Source organism: Mchenga conophoros, linkage group LG13, assembly GCF_057382185.1.
Source record: "Mchenga conophoros isolate Kocher_MC1m ecotype Shallow Benthic linkage group LG13, M_conophoros_male_GT1.1, whole genome shotgun sequence".
Taxonomy (NCBI): domain Eukaryota; kingdom Metazoa; phylum Chordata; class Actinopteri; order Cichliformes; family Cichlidae; genus Mchenga; species Mchenga conophoros.
Window position 1 is genome coordinate 9557676 of NC_140538.1, and position 20550 is coordinate 9578225.

Below are 20550 nucleotides of genomic sequence, written 5' to 3' on the forward strand. Positions count from 1 at the left end.
TTTTTTTAAATATCTATCTTAAGGAATACAGTTATGGTACTAAGACGGCCTTAACGATGATTCATAACAGCAGTCCTATCTCATGTGTACTTTCACGCTAGCAGTCATATGTGTAGGTGTCAGTTTCATCCAGATTGTGAATGTCTCAATTTCAAATGCAGAAGATGCATGAGGCCAAATGGCAGTTAAAAGGAAAAAGTAGTAGTAATTTCAGTTTATGAATTTCTTGAAGAAGTGTGTGGGGGTTGGGTGCACAGGGGCAGGTGTTAATTTTGCAAATCATTCTGTAGTTTTAACTAGACCGAGTGCGAAAGCCTTGAGAGACCAATCAGTTCTTTATATTTTGCTTCCAAGGTGTCAGATGTTCTTCTTTTTTAAAGTGCTCTTCAGCAATATTTCTTTAAGTTTCCTGAATGTCTTTTAGAGTTTTTCTTTGAGAATTGGCTGCTTTTTCATTCATTTTTAATCCAGACCTTATACCTGACAAGGTACTTAACACTACAACAAATCATTCAAGGCACCTAACTCAAGGGATGAACCACTGGACTGTCTACACATACCAGACAACTTAGCAATGAATAAGTTTTAAATGGTATCTTTAAGCACTTTGTAACTAGTAGCGTGTTGCAAAAAGAGATACTTTGTTCCAGTTTCTTTAGTCAAATCTAATAACAGGCCGAAGATATCAAGATGTGAGCATTCTCAGGTTATGTGTCAGATACCTGACACATAACCTGAGAACGCATCTGGGCTTTCAGATGACCCATCTACTGTTAGCTGAAGCCTCATCAGAAATGGTCTCAGTGAAAGTGACTGTCTTATGGAAGGGAAACAGCGAGAAAAAGATTAGGTATTCCAAATTACACAAAAACTGAACTGAAAATCAGTGGTAATCGATCTCATGAAGCGATGAATCCAAAGTTACAATTTTTAGTTCAAATTATCAATATGCTGGGAGGGAGTCAGGAGAGAAATATAACAGTGAGTGACCACAGCCATCTGAAAAACACAATGGAGGCTCTTTGGTACTGATCTTCTCATAATTGATGGAATTATGAATGCAGGAGGTGTCATCAGATTTTGTTCCACTATGTAATATCATCTGAAGAGCTCAATTTCTCTGCATGATAATGATCCCAAGCACACTGCCAATGTGCTAAAAGCATACCTGGACAGAAAAACACACAATAGAATATTATCATTCATGGACTGTCCTCCTCAGAGCCCAGACCTCAGCATTATTAAAGCAGTGTGCAACAAATGCATCCAAAGAAGCTTTAGAATGTCCTCCACAAAGACTGGAGAACTATTCCTGGAGACCATGTAAAGAAATTAAAAGAAAGCTTACCTATGAGAGTTTAGACTGTAGTGAAGAATTATGGCATAGCATTTCAAGCTCATTGTGGTTGCAGAAACTTTGTTTTTGCCTTATATACTGCACTTCCATTTATGTTTCGATGTTTCATAAAAAACTGCTGCACAGATTTCCCATTTTCCTAGCAAAATACAAAGAAATGATGGGTACTGTAATTTTGTATACAAATCCTTACATCTGGACTGTGCCAGTGCACTTTACCAGATTTATGAAACTTGGATGAGCAAACTTGTACTTGCACCTTTTAAAAAGGGTGCAAAAAGAAGAAGGTAAAGTATTATACCATTTATTTTTCATCTTGTTAATGTCCTGCAGTGGAAAAAGGGAAAACCAAAAAATCCAGCAATAGGCTTAAATCTTATAATACTGAATAATGTGTATAAATGTAGGCAGATGTAAAAGTGCCAGAGAGATCACAGAGTGCCCCCTCCCTGTTTTCAGTCATTGTTCCAGCGTGCATACAGCACTTGTTTAAAATTTGGGAATCAATCATTTGCCTTTGCCAAGTTATAAACACAAACAATTGGGGCCAGATAGCCTGTGGCATAATGAGTGCAATGACAATTTTGGTTTAACAAAACTTTTTGTAATTACATTGCAAATTTTGTTTCTGTAACTTTTAATAATTGGTGTCCTTACATTGAGCACAAAGAAAGCCTCATGGGTAGCCACTGGAAATGCTCCTCTTGACATACAGAGGTCGTTCAAGAGCTGTAATAGGCTTTAAAGCATTGGTCCCTCCCAGGGGCGGACCGACTGTTGGAGTAGATAGTGTACTGTTACGCACAGTTTGCCTTATTGACGCGACATAGAGAAAGGGAGAGGAAGCAAACAAAGGGTTGAGTTTGTTTACAGGTTTGCAGACTGATTAAAACACTTCATTCTTTTTTGTTGTGTTTTCATGTTACTTTTTTAAGCTCTACTTGGATTATGTACTCAGAGGCACGATCCTGAAATGCATTCAAGGTGAGTTTTAAGGACGGGCTCCAAAAAATATGTGTGTTACTTAAAAAAAATACACAAATCTTTACAAACGTGCTCTTTAGATGTTTCAGTCGCTGTGTCAGGTGTCACGTTGCAAACAGCCGACACCTGCCTAGTATATTGGTAGATTTGTGGAAAAATCTAGAAATCAGTAGATCTAAATTTGAATTATTCATATTATTGTGAAATGTCACTGCAATCACCATGAAGACATTTTTGTTTAAAAGGTGTTTTAAACAAAGGTGCTCTTCCCACGCATGTCTACTAAGTGGTTACTAAAGCAATTAACAAAGTAGTGCAGTGGGTGTTTGAAACGACCGTCCCGTGTTTGATGGGACTTTCTTCTTTTACATTAATCTGGATTTGGGTGTGAATTTTGCAGCGACCCTCTGACTCCGCCGGTATATTTGGCAACGCGGCGCGCTGGCTCGAGTTCAGCTTATTAATCTGCTAACTCTGTAGACGGGTGAACGTCTGGTTTCACCCGACATCGGTTGTGTTGACTGTAAAGGAGATGCTGTCAATGCCGGTGTCCCCAGGGATGCAGAGAGGGGAAAAACATGCGTTTTATTTGCTCGATAGAGTGACGACAGCTTCTTTCAAGAAATAAGCACACGCTCAGTGGGTTGAGGATTTAAGCGACAATTCTCCATTTAAACTCCTCAGAAGAGCTGATTTTTTTTTTGTTTTTTTGTTTCATCTTTCCCTTGTTAAGGGAGGTTAAAGAGTTCGTCCGCGTTTCTACTTAACGGCTACTGTCAGGCGATGACGCCCGCGTGGGAGATTTTTATCCACTCCGGCTAGTTGGCTTGAACTTTTCTCCCATTAATTCTTGTGATAATGGGCAATTACGGACACTAATGGATATGTTTGGGCATGCTACTATGAGACTCCCAGGACTGGAGATGGCGCACGACACCACTTGGTTTTGCAGATAACCATGCGAGGGATAGCGAGTAAAGCCGTACGCGCACACGGCCGCTCAGCTATTTTGCTGTTTGTGTTTTAATAGTTAAGTGAAACCTAATATGTTAACCGAGAGGTCACTTTCTTCTATCCGATGATAATGTCAGCCGTCACCCACGAAGACACGGAAACCTCTTTGTGTTCATAAAGTTTCGGTGCAGACGTGTCGCCGAGCGAATTTTCTTACATCTTCTGCCCTGTTGCACCTACATAAAACACACCGAGTTAGTGTTCTCGTACCGGCTTTGCGGATTTTTCTTCCTTCCCACTGTGTTGTTTCCCTCTTGGCGTAGTAGCCGCACGAACGTGTCACTGTTATTTCTCTAGTGCGCAAACTGTCTCCGGAGGCGCTCGGATCGGTACTGAAACCCACAAGGAAAGTAAAAATTTTCATATGGTTGAAGTACGGCCATCGCGCCCGGTTCACACAGTTGTCGCTCCTCCTCTGCTCCTCTAAAAGCAACGCTATGATGAATATTTACATTAGAGATGTGCGAAATAAAAGCGCGAATACCGGCGAATAAAAAAAATGTCTGCCTAGAATTTCATTTTGGCAGACGCCTTGCACTACAGGTCATTACAGCGGGGGATTCGTGGGCCGAGGAAGCTGCAGTTTATTCTGGACAAACAGGAAGTGCCGCAACAAAACATCATTTTCATGATTTTGTTTTGTAAGACTGTCACATTGAGAGTCTGAAGCTCAGTAATCCAAACGGAAAATGGCACATGTGTAAATCGTTGTTATCTCAGCGCAAATCACCTTAAATAAACTGACTTTGCAGAAACCAGTAGACTACTTGAGTGAACTTGATTTCACAAATCCCTTTATTAACTGCTAATAAGCACCGATGTGAGAAATTCAAGATTGTTATATTTTACTTATTTGAAAATGCTGATATGCAGGCTGATTGCGGTCTGTTGCGGCGCATTTATTTCTGGCTGTTTCTCTGTGACGCAGCTGAAGTCACTCTGGGGCTTCCTCATGCTTTTCCTATCAGGCAAACAGAGATGTGCCGCAATCAGCTAATTTATTTTCAAACAATGGAGGCGCACCGGGCAGCCAGTTGGACAGGAAACCTGGGCCACAGAGCAGGAACACGCTCAGCGCACAGCCAAACACTCGCTCCTGAACTCCCTGTGCTTATCTGAGTTTCAGCTACACAGAGAAGTAAGTTACAATACAGTACCGTTTCATAAAAGTCACTTATTGTTAGCACGTTACATCTGCTATGATTTGGCAAAAAAAGGAGAGAAAAAAAGTTGGCGCGTGTGTAAAATTAAGTTAAGTGACAGAAGTCCCGCAGTTCTGATGGGATATTTGGAAACAGAGTCACGTCCTGCCAGCGGATCGCTGGAATACGTGCGCCTGAAACTCCAGACGAAACAACAGCGAGAGGCTGTTGGCTGTTTGAGCACAGGGATGACCAGCCAAACTGACGGTGCCGCTCTGTTCATTCAACAGACCACCAAATTCGTCCGATGGCTCGACCGCAGTAACAGCATCGGAGGCCAGCGGAGGAGATCTACCACCTGTCGGTGCCACAGGAGCGCAAACGTCCCGTTTAAACCGCGGCTCTACCGGAGGAGGAGAACCGGATTCGCCTTCCTGGTGCAGAACCCCGAAGAGCTTTGACGTTTTTCAGAGCCGGACGATATTCCGCTTCCCTCGCCGTTCCTCCAGTGGATATTTTTCCTCTGACTGCGACTCATTGCCAAGCTCCCCGCTCTCCCCGAAGCCAGTGATGTCTGACAAAGCGATACAGACCCCGAGCCTCACCGGACAGGTGCTAATACACGCCCTGCAGCGCATGGGTGAGGTGCACGGTGAAGGACCGGGCACGCAACACGGTGAGCACAGACTCTTCATGTATAACTCCCGCATTAATGTGAGTGCACGCACGTGGAAGATGTTCAGGTGTCTTTTTGTAAAGTCGTTTCCCAAGTGATGGAGTGACAAACCGAGATGCAGGAACTCCATTTGGTAATGTAAGGTGGCTGTACTTCACATTACGGTAAAGGTGTTTCTCGCCTTGCGCCTTTCGTCATGATGTTGCTGTTGTTGTAGATGGTAAAAGAGGACATGCACACAGTACAATTTTCATGCTCACAATAAAGAATGCAAATTAAAGTGTAGGAATTTGTCTAAATGCCTAAACGCACTGCTAATACTGTTATAGGTGTGGGTGAAAGTTTGACCTGACTCAGTCAATAAAGACTACCCTGGACGTAAGACGTAAACTAGATAGGAGTCTACAACTAGTTCCCTCACGTTTCCTCTATCAAAGATTTGGGGCTTTGGGCGGTCGGTGGTGTTGAGTGTTACCAATGATAGTGAAAAGATGAACAAAAACATACTTAGGATGTTTTTATATCTAGTTTCATACTTAAGATGTGTTTGTTTTCACCCCTTTCTCACTCTAGAGCTTAGTCATGAAAGAGAGCCGTTTTTCCACTACCTTGATGTGCTATGCTTGCTATTCTCACATGAGTAAGGCTGTTGCTTTTTTGTTTTTGAGATTCTGGTTTATTGACTAATACTCTGCATGTGCTACTCTGTTTGCCCTTGAAGAGAAATCCAACAAATCCAGGTGGAAACATGCTTATATAAAACACACTAATGACTCCTCCATGCTGCTAAATCCACTTCTGCTGCTTCTCTGTTTTCATTCCACTGTAGTAGTACTTTGTTTTTCTGGCGAGTAATGCCTGCTGCCTTCGAGTGTGTAAAACCTTTCTAAAACCTGCAGGATACATTTGAATAACATTCTCAGGTTTAATTTAAAAGGAAACTGTTGACTTGTTTATACAAAGGGTGAGTGATAGTTATAACATTGTGGACAAAGGTGGATCCAATAGGTTGGATGTGTGATTTTGTTTTGCAAAAAACAAAACAAAAAAACCCATAAAAAAAAAGCAGAAACGGTGACAACTTGTATTCACATTAGTTTTCAAAGTCTTAATCCCACCCTTACTCTGTAAGGGTTTGTCATTTTCATCTTCACATTGGTGGTTTGAGGGAGACAAACACATAATGGTGTAATGCGTGATGACCATTCTGTACCATGTTTCTGTTAGGAGTTGTTAATCCTGCTGATGTTGGTTTGTTTCAGACGTTGTCCTGACTCATGGCTAGACTAACAGGGCCATGCCCAGGAATGTGTGCATGTGTGTACTATTCCACACACAATGTAGGAACCTGTCAGTGAACCTAAAGAAACACATTTCTACTGACATCATCGTTACTGCCACGATGTCAGATTTATATACACTTTTATTAGTCAAACTTAAAATGATGTGAAAGAGTCATAATGTATCAGTATTTCATAATGATAATTGAGTCTGTACTCTTAAAGACTCTTGACTCCTCAAAGTAAGCATTATTTAGCGTTCGCTAAGTATCACTTAGCAAACTTGCAGGTGAAATGCAGATGTGAAACACACAAACATTGAGCAATGGCTGAGCATGATATTTGGTAATGGAATCTTTCTGGTTTCCGTTTGTAGTCCAAGTAGTATTGGTTGGTCACATTTAAGTGGGCTGTGTTTGCATGCTTTAACAGTATTAAAGATGGCTGAAGTTTCCTGCTTTGAAAAGTGACAACACAGAAGTACCTTAAAGCTGCATTCTGTTTAATGGCCAGTAGGGGTGCAACTGAAGGTTGGCAATAAACTTGTAGTTGTAAAGTATAAAAGCCTATGTGGGAAAATAGGCCTCAGCTCTTTTGCTCTTCAACCTCAGAAGAGACTTACCCAATGGGGTAATTGCTGGTTTAGGACACATTTATAAAAAATAAAGTTAGTTTTTGTAAACTGTCATTACTGGAGTAAAAAAGAAAAGTGTTCATCCTGGATAATCTTATTGATTATAAATAATAAGTCAATCATAAGTGTGGATGACAGTGAGCATGTGGTGTCCCCGGGTTTCACAGTCAGATCCACCTCTCACCCATTATATTGCAGAAGTTGACAAAGAACATGCTCAGTTCTAGGATTCATAAACTAAGGTTAAGGTCAGGTTGTGTTTTAGATAGTCTAGGGTTGCATTCTGCTAAAAAAAAATGTGTATAAGCTGAACTACATGTTGATTCTCCAAACTGCACCAATTTCGTGTCATACTTTAGCCTCCATCAGCATTGATGCAGACTCAGGTTATACCATTCCACAGTGTGAAATACTGTTGCTCCTCAGATGCTGCTGTTGTTGCAGAAAAGGTGTCCATTTGGTGTTGGACTCTTGTTGGTTAGGTTTAGGCATCAAAAGTACTCGGTTACACTGAGTTAAAGATGAAGAACTTTGTCCCTTCTCAACATTAATTTAGTATGCTGAAACATAAGGCTTACCGAGTGTGTTTAAATGTGACACTAAAAGTATTGGACCACACCTCTTAATCTTTGAATCCAGGTGTTTTCTGTCTCATTGGTACAGGTGCACAAAAGCATGCACCTAACCAAACCATGTAGCCTGCTTTTACAAACATTTGTGAAAGAATGAATCGTTTTAAAGAGCTTACGTTGATGCCACCTCTACAAGTCAGTTTGAAATGTCTTCCCTCCTAGATATTGCATGATCAGCTGTAAGTGGTATTATTGCAAAGTGAAAGCGTGCAGGAACCACAGCAATTCAGCCACATAAAGTTACATAGCAGGGTCACCAAAGGCAGTGGTGCATAGTGTGTAAAAGTCACCAACTCTTTGCTGACTCAATAACTGCAGAGCTTCACGGCATGGGTTTCCATGGCCGAGCAGCTCCAGCAGGTGTACTGAGTAGGTGGCCTGGTACTTTTGTTCATATAGCATATCTGATGAGTGTGGATTGAGGCCCTTATTGCTAGTACCTTTATCCATATGTCCTCTGCAAACATACCGGTAACAGCAGTATTTGAGGCCTTCAGGATGCTAGCAGGTTGTTACTAAGAATTTATGTATTTCCCTTTTTATGGAATTAATATATCGATTGAGGTGTAAAGTAACTAAATACATGTCAGTTAGCTGTTAATTAGAATGTTCAGTTGATACTAAAGTAGAAGTAGAAGCTGTTTAACTTATCCAAAGAGCTTAAAATGAAATTCAAATTGCCATAATAAAAGATGAAAGCAGATAAAGTTTTAAATATTATAAAACAGGAAGTGCAAGTTATGAGCTTAGATTATATCATCATATAAACACATTTTCAAATGTGGACATTAAAATGTTGTGCCAATATTATTTTTTAATCTCTATACCACAAACTCATTACAAATCATTCGTGCCACCGTTGTATTTAGATGCTCATTAAACGTTAAATATTTAGTGTATACTCCCACAGCAATTTTATGACCAACGGTTTTGAGCATACATTGAGGGATTCCCCAAAATGTTTTTATCGGTTATCACAGCCTGGATCCTATTTTTATTGTTTTCTGTTTATTTCAATCCCAAACAGAAATGAAAGAACTGCCACCTCCAGCATCACTGGTCTAAAATAGTGCTCCAGTTGTCTTGTTTACATCAGCACAGCTTAGAAACAGAAGGCTCATACTTTTAGCTGTGATGCTGTTGGCTAAAGTTGCCCATCCTGTTGCTTGGTAACAAACAAAATTTTGCCAGGAGGTTAAAACTTGGCAAAAAAAAAAAAAAACAGATAAAAGTACTAACAGAGTAAATGCCTTCACAGTGTTGCTGCAGTGGAAGGCAAATAAATCTTCTATGGAATAATGCTGTTCTGTCATCTTAATGAGAATAAACCTATTTGTTTTGCTCAGACTGGTAAAATTGTGCGGTTACGTTACATTACAGTCTAACCCTCTCTGTTTACATCTCAGCTTTAATCCTTCAATTTGTTTTTCTAAACACAATGGGGTTTTATTTTTTTGTAAATATCAAAGTAATCTCCTAAGGCTGAAATAAAACTTCTGAAAACCTGAGCATATTCTCTGCTTTGTATGTGTCGCTATTCTTTTTCATAATAGCAGCGAGTAGCTTTGCTGATTGCCTTGTGTCTCTTTTATTCTCTTTCACTGAAGCCAGACAGACAAGATAGCAGTCAAAACAGAGCAGTCCATGTGTGTGGTTACGTGTTAAGTAAGCCACTCAAAAAAGGACTCAGTATGTGTGTTTAGTAGCCAAAATAGGCTTCAGGTCTTTTGTAAGATGCAGACAGTAACTTGCATCTCAATCAGTCCACTGCATTTGCAAGATAGGACCAATAAACACAAACTGACTTGTGCAATAAGTTACACATTGTCCCCCCAATCACACACAAAAGTCTCACTTATCAAGATTGCTAACTTGTTTGTGTGTTAGATATGGTGCAGGGGCTTAAGGAAGATCTGTTTATCTTGTTGTTGCTGCTCGACATCGCAGTACTTCCTCCTGCAGCAGCAGGAAGATCACACTCGCAGTGCAGTCAGGTTTCTTCAGTTTTAGAGCAAAACAGATGCCTCTTGTGAGTTTTTGTCCTTAACACAGTCTAATTATAATACAACCTCAGGGCTGGATGGAACAAAGATAGATTTTGCCTGAGGCTTTGATCTTACAAATAAACTTTAGCTGAAATTCAAGTTACTGAGCTGCACAAAGCCGACTTACTGTCTGTTAGAGGAATTCACTATTTATTCAGGTTACTCTAGTACTCTTTTGACCTAAGATGCGACTGTTTGCTGGCATTTGTTTTTTGCTTTTTAACTGAATGCCCTTCGGCATGAGCAAACTGTGGATTATGAGCCAAAATCGGTTGTCAGCAGATTGCATTACAGCAGCCAGGTTGATGTCTTAGAACTGCTCCTATACAAAATCAGTATCATCATGTATACTATGTATAACTGTCGTTTTGGTTATTGTGGTCATTGTCAAAGGAACATCCTGATAAAGTAAGTCCTCGTGCATGATACAGTATTTAACCCGCTAAGTACATGCAGTGTTACTTAAAAGCATCTTGGACGTCAGTACAGAAATCTTTGAAAGGAGGAAACAAGTAACATATGCAAAACTTCATAGGAGTTCTTGTTTTGTGTTTTAAAATTCATTATTTGATGTCTTGAGCATCCTGGCATCGCCTACCTGCACCGTTCGTAGCTTCCAAACCCGAATAAATCAGTGAGATTCAGTGATTACTCAGCATTTATTACACTTTGAGGCATTGTAGCGTAGCTCCTTGCCCATATCGCCATTAAAATCCCTCTTGCTGATGCTGCAGTCAGCAGCTTGATGGATTGATTGCTGTATTGGTCTCGTCAATATCAGAGGATGTGAGAAATATTAAGTCTGGGTTTCATAATGGCGTGCATGAGTCATAAGCGGAGATCGGTAAGAGGTCAGAGCCTTTCATAATCGTATTGTAGTTCAGACTGAAAATCTAACAGATTAACCACGAAAACACACATTCACGCGTACTGACACATGAACGCACTCGCACTTTTCCTCATCCTGGTCAGCTGGCAACTGTAACACCATGAAGCACTCAAAGTGCACTAAATGTGTCTGATAACCTTCTCTACTGTTAATAATTAACAAATATGTTTGTCATTTACCTATTCTGTCTCACCTCGTTGAATAAGTACCCTGATTTACATCTCCTCTGGGGTTTTTATTATGTCACTGTGAGCATGCATCGATTATAACATCAAATAAACTGAACTGGGTCAAAACCAAAGGAGTCTCACTTTATGAATCACACTCTGATTGTTTTTCTTCTTTGTCTGTCGTATAGTTTCTTCAAAATTTTACCATTAAAAGGAGTTTATTGGTGTGTTTTTTTGATAAAAGCAGTCATGGATTGGCGGGAAAGCCGAACATGCACATCACATATGATTTTCTCCAAAACAACAACAACAACAACAACAAAAAAAAAACGATGAAGGTTTGAGTTACAGTGCTTTTCTGTTACATCTGTTCATGTTTTTTTTTTAAAGATTCAATATCAACAAGTGAATCAAGTTCAAAGGAACTTAGCTTGGCTGCAGTGAATTTGGTGTAACCACAGTCTGAGCCATGTGCCCGGTGATGCCCAAAAGGACTTTATTTTCTTTCTGGGCAACCTATTGTTAACATAAGTTACGATCAGAGAGCCGCCATTTTGAAACACCTCGTATGTAAAGCTATGTAAATACATGCGCTCGGTTTCTGTGTTCCTTTGTGGTTTCTCTTAATCTTACAAGTCATATTTCAAATATCTTTGTGCTGAAGTTTCACAGTGTTTTCAAGTCTGAACCCCTAACCACAAATAAAGCTCCAAATACTTTTTGGTTATGCTTCACTTATATGAAGCATAAATAAACACATATTTTGTCTCGGTGGATAAGTTTTGAGCATTTAACCTCTTCAGAAATGTAATGAAAGATCATGTGAGTTAATGCTGTTGCACCCTGGAACTGACACGCAGGATGTATAACAGTTGTTTACCTGATCATCATATGCAAAGATGGCATGTTTTCTTTTTACTTTGTGTTGCAGATCCGTCACCCAGCCCCTCTAGGACGTGGCAGCAAAACGCAGCAGGGGACATGCAGGCAGAGACATTCGGACAACAGCTCAGACGAATAGGAGACGAGTATAATCATCTCCTATTGCAAAGGGTTAGTGATCACTGACACTATTTCTGTGTGTGCGTGAGAGAGAGAAAGAAGTCATATGTGTGTTAAAACCAGCCTGCAGCAGGATACATTTTTACATCTCTTGACCAGAAGGCTGAACACCCTGCAGCTGTGGTAGTGAAGCTGATCAGCTGACAGACAAGACTGCCATTAACTAAAGGATATAAACGACTTTTGCCAAATCATCTCATCTCAGCAACTCAAAAATATATAGGCTGTTGGAAAATTGCCTTTTTCATTCAGTGTTTCTCTGTGAATCCAGATTCATGCTGAACATGCTGAAATGAACCACATGTTCAGCAGGGCAGGAAACAAGAAAGGAAAAAAAAAAACAGGACAAAATGTGTGTGTGTGTGTGTGATCAGAGTCTCTTAGCAGCTGGTCATTTCCACTCTGCTTTGGTTGATAAAAATAAAAAGACCTGTGATCAAAGTATTACACGAACAGACAGCCTGAATCTGCAGAAAATCCAGATGCCACAGTTACCACTGTAGTTAAAAAACATACCAAAAAACAGGAAAACAGCCTAATGATAGAAAAACCTCAACAGTGCAGGAGCAGGTGATGGATAGGTTAAGCGTAGAGAGAGGAAAGCAATGTTTACAGAAGTTGAAAAGAAACAAAAATAAACCTTGTGATACAAATTGACCTTTTAATGTGGGGAGAGTGAAAGAAGTTCATTATGCAGCACACGAAAACACATATGTTACATAGATGTATTTGTAAATGCCGAAGGTGAAATTCATCAGAGCTTTTTCAGTTTATTAATATATATCGCATTTGAGATGTTAAATATTTTCTGCATGCTATGCTGCTCTAGCCTCTCAGTTACAGTATTCTTGAAACTTCCTACTATATACCCTTTAGGCCAAATCACACACAAAAAATACAGGTTTAAGAAAATTCCTATCACCTTGCTTGCTTCGGTACTTGTTCCATGAGATTGCAGTTGCAGTATTCTGACTATTGCTCTGCTAAAGAGACGTTCATATTATTCTTGGGAGTATAAATCCTGTGAATGGTGCAGTTGTGAAGTTGTAATCAGACTTAATTTCCTCTTGGCTCCTTTTCCTTGGCAATATTTCGGCATATTGCATCACTCCGGCTTTATTTACTCCTCTATCAAAGAGCTGACTGGAGCTTTGGGAAGACAGAGAGGAAGCGAGGAGAAAACATGATCTAGTTTAAATTCACTTTAATCTCATCACAGAAATGGGTTAAAAAATAGAAGTCAAGAAAAATGCATGACAGGCCTATTATATCTCAGTAAGGAGCTTAAAACACTCCCTCAGTGTCAAAAGCTTAACAGTTACAAAGCTGCAAGTCTCCATTCGAGTCTTTTGATGCATGAGAAATCTGCTTCACTCACTGAGTGTTTTTTTTGTCTGTGTAACTAATGAGCTGCAAACAGGAATAGAGTGAACCTTTTCTGCAACTTTGCTTCTGCATTTTTTCCTAACCAACTCATATATCTGATCTCTAGTGACCCTGTGCTTACGTATTAGAGATTCAGCCGTGTAAACTGCTAATGCATTAGTAATATAAACAAGCACAAATGTAGAAATCAATGATTAAAAAATTATTTTTCAACATTTGTTAATATTTCTCAGCATTCTAATGTTTAGGTTTCCTCCCCCACACACTAAACAAACCTAAATTAGCCAGTGCTGTAATCACTGACCATACAGTTACTCAGCTACGGGAGTCATGATTTTGGAATGTTTTCAGTAAAAAAGCAGTAAAAAAGCTGGTGTTTCTCACATCCTCTGTGAGCAATTTCCATTATTCAGTGCTGAAGATGGTGAGGAAAGCAGAGTACAGGCTCTGACTCAGCACCTTGTCACACAAGTTTGGAACGTGTGTGTATTTTAGTGCCTCCGTTATCTTGATTGCAGAACCAACCAGAAAGTGAGCGCATGTGTGTTAGGTAACTTAACAAACTTACAAAGAAATAGGCTGGGGATGTTATCCACTGTCCTGACATTGTGATCGTTCACCCTAATCTACTCGGCTAACTGGCAGTTGCACTGAAGCACTGAAGCTTACGTAGCTTGCACAGGAAGGTCAAACGTTAAACGTAAGGCACTGTGACTGATTAAAGGCCCAAACAAAGGAGCTCAGGATGCAATACCCAATGAGGCAGAATATAGTTTACTTTTACATATATGTAAGTGACATAAAGTTGCATTTTTTAATGTTAAAAAAAGTAAAGGCTATGTTAGTTCTATTGCATGTAGATACCTTTATGATATAACTATCAGTTTGGGAGGGGTTTTTTTGCTCTTAAAGAAATAAACACACTGACTTTTCGATCAGTCAGTTTAATCAACATTTTAAATTACTGATGTTAAAGTGACCTGTAGTTTGTGGGACTGATTCTATATGTTCCTCAAAAGTATTAGCTTACTATAGCCCACTTTAGTAAGACTCATCAGTTCATTAAGTCATATATTAATGCCACACATGTGTGGAGATTTATAGTTGAATGAAGGAATATGCAGTGCTTGTGGTAAAAGACAGACTGTATATAGCCTTGACACACCCATGTTGTAGTTTTTGTTTCATAACATCTGAAACAAGGCAGCACGGTGGCACAGTGGGTAGCCACACAGCAAGAAGGTCCTGAGTTCAATTCCACCATCAGGCCGGGGTCTTTCTGTGTGGAGTTTGCATGTTCTCCCCGTGTTTGCGTGGGTTCCCTCCGGGTACTCCGGCTTCCTCCCACCGTCCAAAGACATGCAGCTTGTGGGGATAGGTTAATTGGATAATCCAAATTGCCACTAGCTGTGAATGTGGGAGTGAATGTGAATGCGAATGGTTGTCTGTCCCTATGTGTTAGCCCTGCGACAGACTGGCGACCTGTCCAGGGTGTACCCCGCCTCTCGCCCTATGACAGCTGGGATAGGCTCCAGCGCCCCCCGCGACCCTGAAAAGGATAAGCGGAAGCGAATGGATGGATAAACATCTGAAACATACATAATACAAAAAGTACTTCCTCATGAACAGTGGCCTCCAGCCCCTTTAGTTTTATAGCCAGCATCACCAAACAATATGTCAGCACCCAGCCTGTAATGTAAGTGCTAACGAGATAAAGTGAAAGCCTTCATTTACCTTTATTTGTTTTTTTTTTGATGAATTAACTCCATCTGCCTTAATAAAATATAATGTCACTATGCTGTTTTCACTAAGGTAGGTGAGACTGGTTGAACTCAAGAGCTTAACAGATTACAGTATTACAACTCAGTGCACTAACGTCGGGGAAAGTATTTAATTTAGTCCATATGTGAACAGTCCCACAAGCTGGGATTTAGTACGTGATAAGCGTCAGTGGCGTGAGCCTGCCATGGCCTCAACGGCTTCGAAACAAACTTAAACACAAAGAGGCTGGATACATGTGAGAACAAAATGAGTTAAGGCTGTGACTCAACACCTTGTCACACAATCGCACTGCTGTGGAAGACAGGAAGAGATAGGTGTGCGCGTGTGTGTGTTTTTTCCAGTGTGTCTTAGTGGGAAATCATCTGTGGTGGTTGCAGAATCATCCAGAAAGTAAGTGCAGGTGTGTTTGTTCTTGCTGTAGAACAATAATGAGACGGAGAAAAGAGGAACGTGGAGACTTGTTCCTTGTTCTCTTGCCAGGTGTTGATGCTGCAGTGTATAAATGCACATGTGTGGTTACACATAAGGTTGACCAGGTTTCTCACTTTATGGGTGATTGCACAGTTTTAATCCCTCGCCTTTCATCCCACATATTGAGACAACAGTGCGCATTTTGATTAGCTCTAGTTTCCAAAAACCAGGACTGCGACACAGGCACACTTCTGATGTCTGGATTTTATCCACTAAAGAAAGCATACAAGGAGGTCATCGTGAGTGAAGTGCTGTTTAATCTACTTGAGCTATAGCTAATTTAAAAAATTGCATGCAATTACAAAACCTCAGGTCATACAGATTTCAGTGTAATATGATGGTAACTACAAAAAGGAAAAGGAAATTCAGCTGTAATAAACAGTGAAAGAGAAACTGCTCAAGTTTCAGTGAAACTGGTGAGAAATGATTGTCAGAGATCTTTTTTCCAGTTTTTAATCATAGTTATCTTGCAGTTTTGCAAGGATGAGAGTATGAAAGCAGTCTTACAAGAAATATGCGGTTTACAAAAAGATCGGGCTATCTGTCGATGCATCTTTATGAAACAGAACAGTAGCTGAAATAAGAGTACACTGATCAACCTTAAAAGCATTAAGTTTCAACATTAGAAATAAACATCTGAGTGCACCAAGAAGTAAAATAAACATATGAACTCATGTTGATATATTTTTCTACCACTGTGAGTTTGTGATGACAATTAATTCATAAAATTAATGATTTTCTGCAGCGTAATTCTCTTGTCTACTTTGCAGCTGCAGGGTTGTATTTTACTGTTATATTATTTCTGTTCTTTATAGATATCTATCACCCGTTCCTCTTGTAGCACCTCGTGCTCAGTTGATCTATTTTACGCAGAAGAGTCAAATGACCCATCAGAAGCTTTGCTTTATGTGAGCGCACTAAGAGCCTAAAGCAGAAAGCCCGAGTTAACAAACAAATCCGATAACCACCATTGTGATACCAGTTTTCTCTGACTAGATTTTAGACTTTTTCAAGCCAGCTGATACAAAGGAATCCTGGCTATGTTGAGCATGCTTCATAGTACGTCCTACTGGTCACTCAAAATACTTACATTTTCAGAAGGTCAGCAACAAGACATTTTTTAAAGATAATTAAATCCATCTATCTGAATAATGTGAATTATTACCACTTCAAATATTGAAGTTTTACATTTAGCATTCTTTTTATGGTTTTTTTAAAGCCTTTATTATGACAGGAAAGCTGGGAGAGAGCAGGGGGAAGACATGCAGGCTCTAAAATAGCCTTATTGCATTATGAGTCACCTGTTCAACCCGGTGAACTCAAATGGCACTCCATTCTCGTGTAATTCAGAAAGCAAATTCTCAACAGATGTTCTCTCACATCCCTCAGGTTTCTTATGTCTTATCTGAGTGTTTGTGAGTGGCTGTGTCTGCGTTGAGATATCCTGGTGGGACTGCATCCTTGAAGTGACCTGGAGAGTTGAACTTTAGGAAGATTTCTGAATACAAGAAAATATAAGAAGTCTTCAGCACTGCCACGAACTTTACACCGTAATCAAACCGACACAGCAGTAAATGATGAATCATCTGGCTCCAGTACAGCCGGGCTAGACAAGGGTTGAACTGAGGTGATTAAAGCATGTGGTGTGACTGCCTGCAACCCTACACCCTTTTGACCTGTTGCTCCTTAAAACTAAAACAGTTTTCACTTCCAGCTTCCTTAACTCAAAAATGCCAAGCCGGCTGTGAGCATTTCTTCAAGTTGCATTATTTCACATACATTTTTGGATCTCTACTGATCCAATAAAACCATCTAAAAATATAAGATCAAATTATCAGTCTTCTTTTCTGCACATTTACGTGCTCCACAGAGAATGATTTCTACTAATGTTGATGGGCCTCTAACTTTTCTTCCAGCGGATCTAAAATGCTGACATTTTGTTTGTTTTTTTACCAAAATTTCCAAACAGTTTTTAATTACAATGCCACAAAATTTGGTACATGGTACACGGATTGTCACATTTGGTAAATCACGGTTCCAAGATGATCTATCCTTATGTGACTTTGCTGATATGCTCTTTTCTTCTATAGTTATTAGAATTACGTTTCTGGTCGTGTGTGAAACATTATAACAGTTATAAGAAAGATTAGAATGAACTTAAACTCTTACCACCAGGTCAACAGTTGAGCTTGAAGCTGTCCAGACCTCTGGGTTATGATCAGGAAAACTAATGACACATCCAACCACCCTGTTTAGAGTCATCTCGCAACCCTGCTTCTTTGGCACTCCTCAATTTAGGATTGCGAGTCACTGATCCAAAGGTGTCTTGAAATATCTATGAAAACAGGATCCAGTTAACAAAATTTTATACTTAATAGGGGAATTTATTATGTTTTTAGCTTCAAAATGAAAAACATTATTATCAGCCCGTATCACATTACTTTTGAACACTTAGCTGCCAGCATTGCTAAGGTTGACAGAAGAGCTTTATTCGACTTCATTGCCTGAAGCCTAAGAGATGCCTGAAGGATAAGAAACAGTCTGCCTCACTTCAGACTGCAGAGTGACTCACAGAGACGCTACACTGACACAGACTCTGGGTTTAGTTCACTTTACTGCCTGAGAAGTTTGAAAAGCACTTACTACTGTAACATACCATGCAACCATACTATATTATAGTGGTTAATTATTTTGCTGGAAAACATATGCAGCAGTGTATAATCTCAAATGTAATGAGTAAGCATTTGTTTTTTTAGTAATCTTCCACACACTTAGCTTTTTCTCCTTTGCCCTCAGTTAATCCATCCAATCTCTCTCTCTCTCTCTTCCTCCCTGTCTTTATATCTGTCTCTCTCTCTCTGTCAAACATTTACACAATGTGTGCATGTTTGTTTTCAGACTTCTGTGAACATGCCCAAAATGGTGTCCATGCCCATGTGTGTTTGTGTGTGTGTGTGTGTGTGGTGCGACAGCCCAGTGTCCGTGACAGTGTAGATTCATTATGGCTCAAACCTGCGGTTACAGAACTCTAAGGGAGCAAAGCACAAGGTCTAATTATCCTGTCCAAACACACACACACACACACACACACACACACACACACACACACACACACACACACGCACGCTTACAGAAACTCCCAACACACACTGTCTTTCAGTAAGAGGTACAAGCCTTTGTCCTGAAGACAGAAATAACTCTGAGGAACACTCTGGACCAGTTGGGTGTCACTGGCTGGCTGCTTGTATTTGTGTGTGTGTGTGAGAGAGTGATTGAGTGTGTATGAAAGACAAAGGGCAGGACAATATTTTTAACCCTTGCTTAACCATCTAGGTTTGCCTACAGCACTGTTTCTGTGACTACACAGTGCCTGCCGTAGGTTCTGCCTGTTTATGGCCTGCTAGCTGAACAGTTGTTTTGTTAAAGGCGTTTTCTGAACTTAAACACCATTATCAATTTCTGCTGTCAGCTATTGTAACGGAAGGAACTTTGATGTCTCAAAGTTTCAAAGAAACTAGGACAGTAGTCACTGAGAGAGGAAAGTTATTTCAGCATCAATACATTTTTTTTCTATTTGGGGGCTTCAAATATTTCACTATTGACTCATTTGAAATATTGACTAATTTCAGGTTTCTAATATAAATCTTTATAAATGCATAATCACCTATTTCTCTCAGTCATGGCAGTCAACACCACACCTCAGTTTACTTTATTACTGCAAGATTTGGCAACTTATCATGGCCTTTTATCAATATTTACCCCACTCAGGATAACATAAAATCTCTAGGTCAATGCTAGCACAGCTTTCCCTCCGTTTCTCGAGTGAGATAGCAGAGAACTGCATCACTGTGATGTTCACCCAATCTGGTGCTTCGAGCTTTCTCTCAGAGGAATAATTTTACTTGTAAATATAGCGACAATGGTGAATTAATGTTATGGTAACTATTTGTTTCTGAATACCACCACCTCTCTAAAGCCCTCAAAAGAATGGTATTCAGAACACCCCAACCTTTCACCCATTATTCAAGTACACACAGAAAAAGTACACAGAAAAAAAATTAAATCTTTCAACTCAGTAGCAAGAGTTGGGCATTGTTATGCAAGTATTTGTAGCCGTTATTATGCATATTTCCCAGTGCAACTCTATGAATGTCAGTTTGGACAGATTGTGCAAGATCAATGAGTAGATGTTCAAGCTGACAGTAAAGACATATTTTACAGGAACAGGAACTTGTTAATACTTGGTTGCAGTACTTTTGCATTCAGAACTTAAATTTTACATTTATTTTAGCAATGGTATGTGATTAAGTGAAGCTATAGCATGCATGTAAGACCCATGGCATATTTTTGTTTTAAAGCTTTTTTTTTTTTAAAAAAAAGAGAGACAACTGAAAAAGAAAAGAAAAACACTTTAATTCAAAGTGGCACAGACACCACAGAGATGGTAATAGTAGATAGAAAAATAATGTAGCAAAACCTGAGTCATTTTGCATTGTGTGCATCAGTGTGTGTATGTGTGTGGTTGAAAGTGTAGCCTTGTTTTGAAAGCTATTTTTGAGAAGCAGCATAGTAAGTTGTGGTAACCAAATAAAATCACACGAGCTCTTTGGAAGTGGCTGACTCAATGTTTCCACTGTGAAAGGAACGAGGCAAGAAGAAGAGCAAGATAGAAAGATGAGAAACTTAAAAACCCTTGCATCAGAGATGTCTGTCTTCAAAGACTTTGGGCAGAAATAATCACTTGCAGAATGCGCACAACTTGGCTGTCTTTTCATTCGCATCACCTTTTGCATCCACAATTTTTAGATTTCTGGATCCAAAGTGCATCTTGTCAACTTTTAATATTTCTCAGTGTCATGGTAACACTGCAAAGGTTTTTAAATATGCTGCATTCAAAAGCCAGTGGGGAATCTTCGACTTCAAATCTCCTTTAGTGCTCTAAAACTGGCAGAAAGGCACGATGTTAACAGTAAAGGATTCATTTACCTGTGGCTTCCCAAAACAAACAGACCAAAATAATTCACTG

General features: G+C 39.7%; 1 protein-coding gene across 1 annotated transcript in view; it reads left to right on the top strand.

Annotated features, from left to right (window-relative positions):
* Positions 1 to 2190: 2190 nt before the first annotated feature.
* The window catches only part of LOC146560826 (uncharacterized), a 31103-nt gene continuing 12743 nt past the window's right edge, over positions 2191 to 20550 (top strand). The window contains exons 1-3 of the mRNA XM_085296315.1: positions 2191 to 2341; positions 4788 to 5173; positions 11755 to 11876. Of these exons, the coding sequence (XP_085152441.1) occupies positions 2331 to 2341; positions 4788 to 5173; positions 11755 to 11876 (519 nt within the window). The 5' untranslated portion in view covers positions 2191 to 2330. The remainder of the gene's footprint in view (positions 2342 to 4787; positions 5174 to 11754; positions 11877 to 20550) is intronic.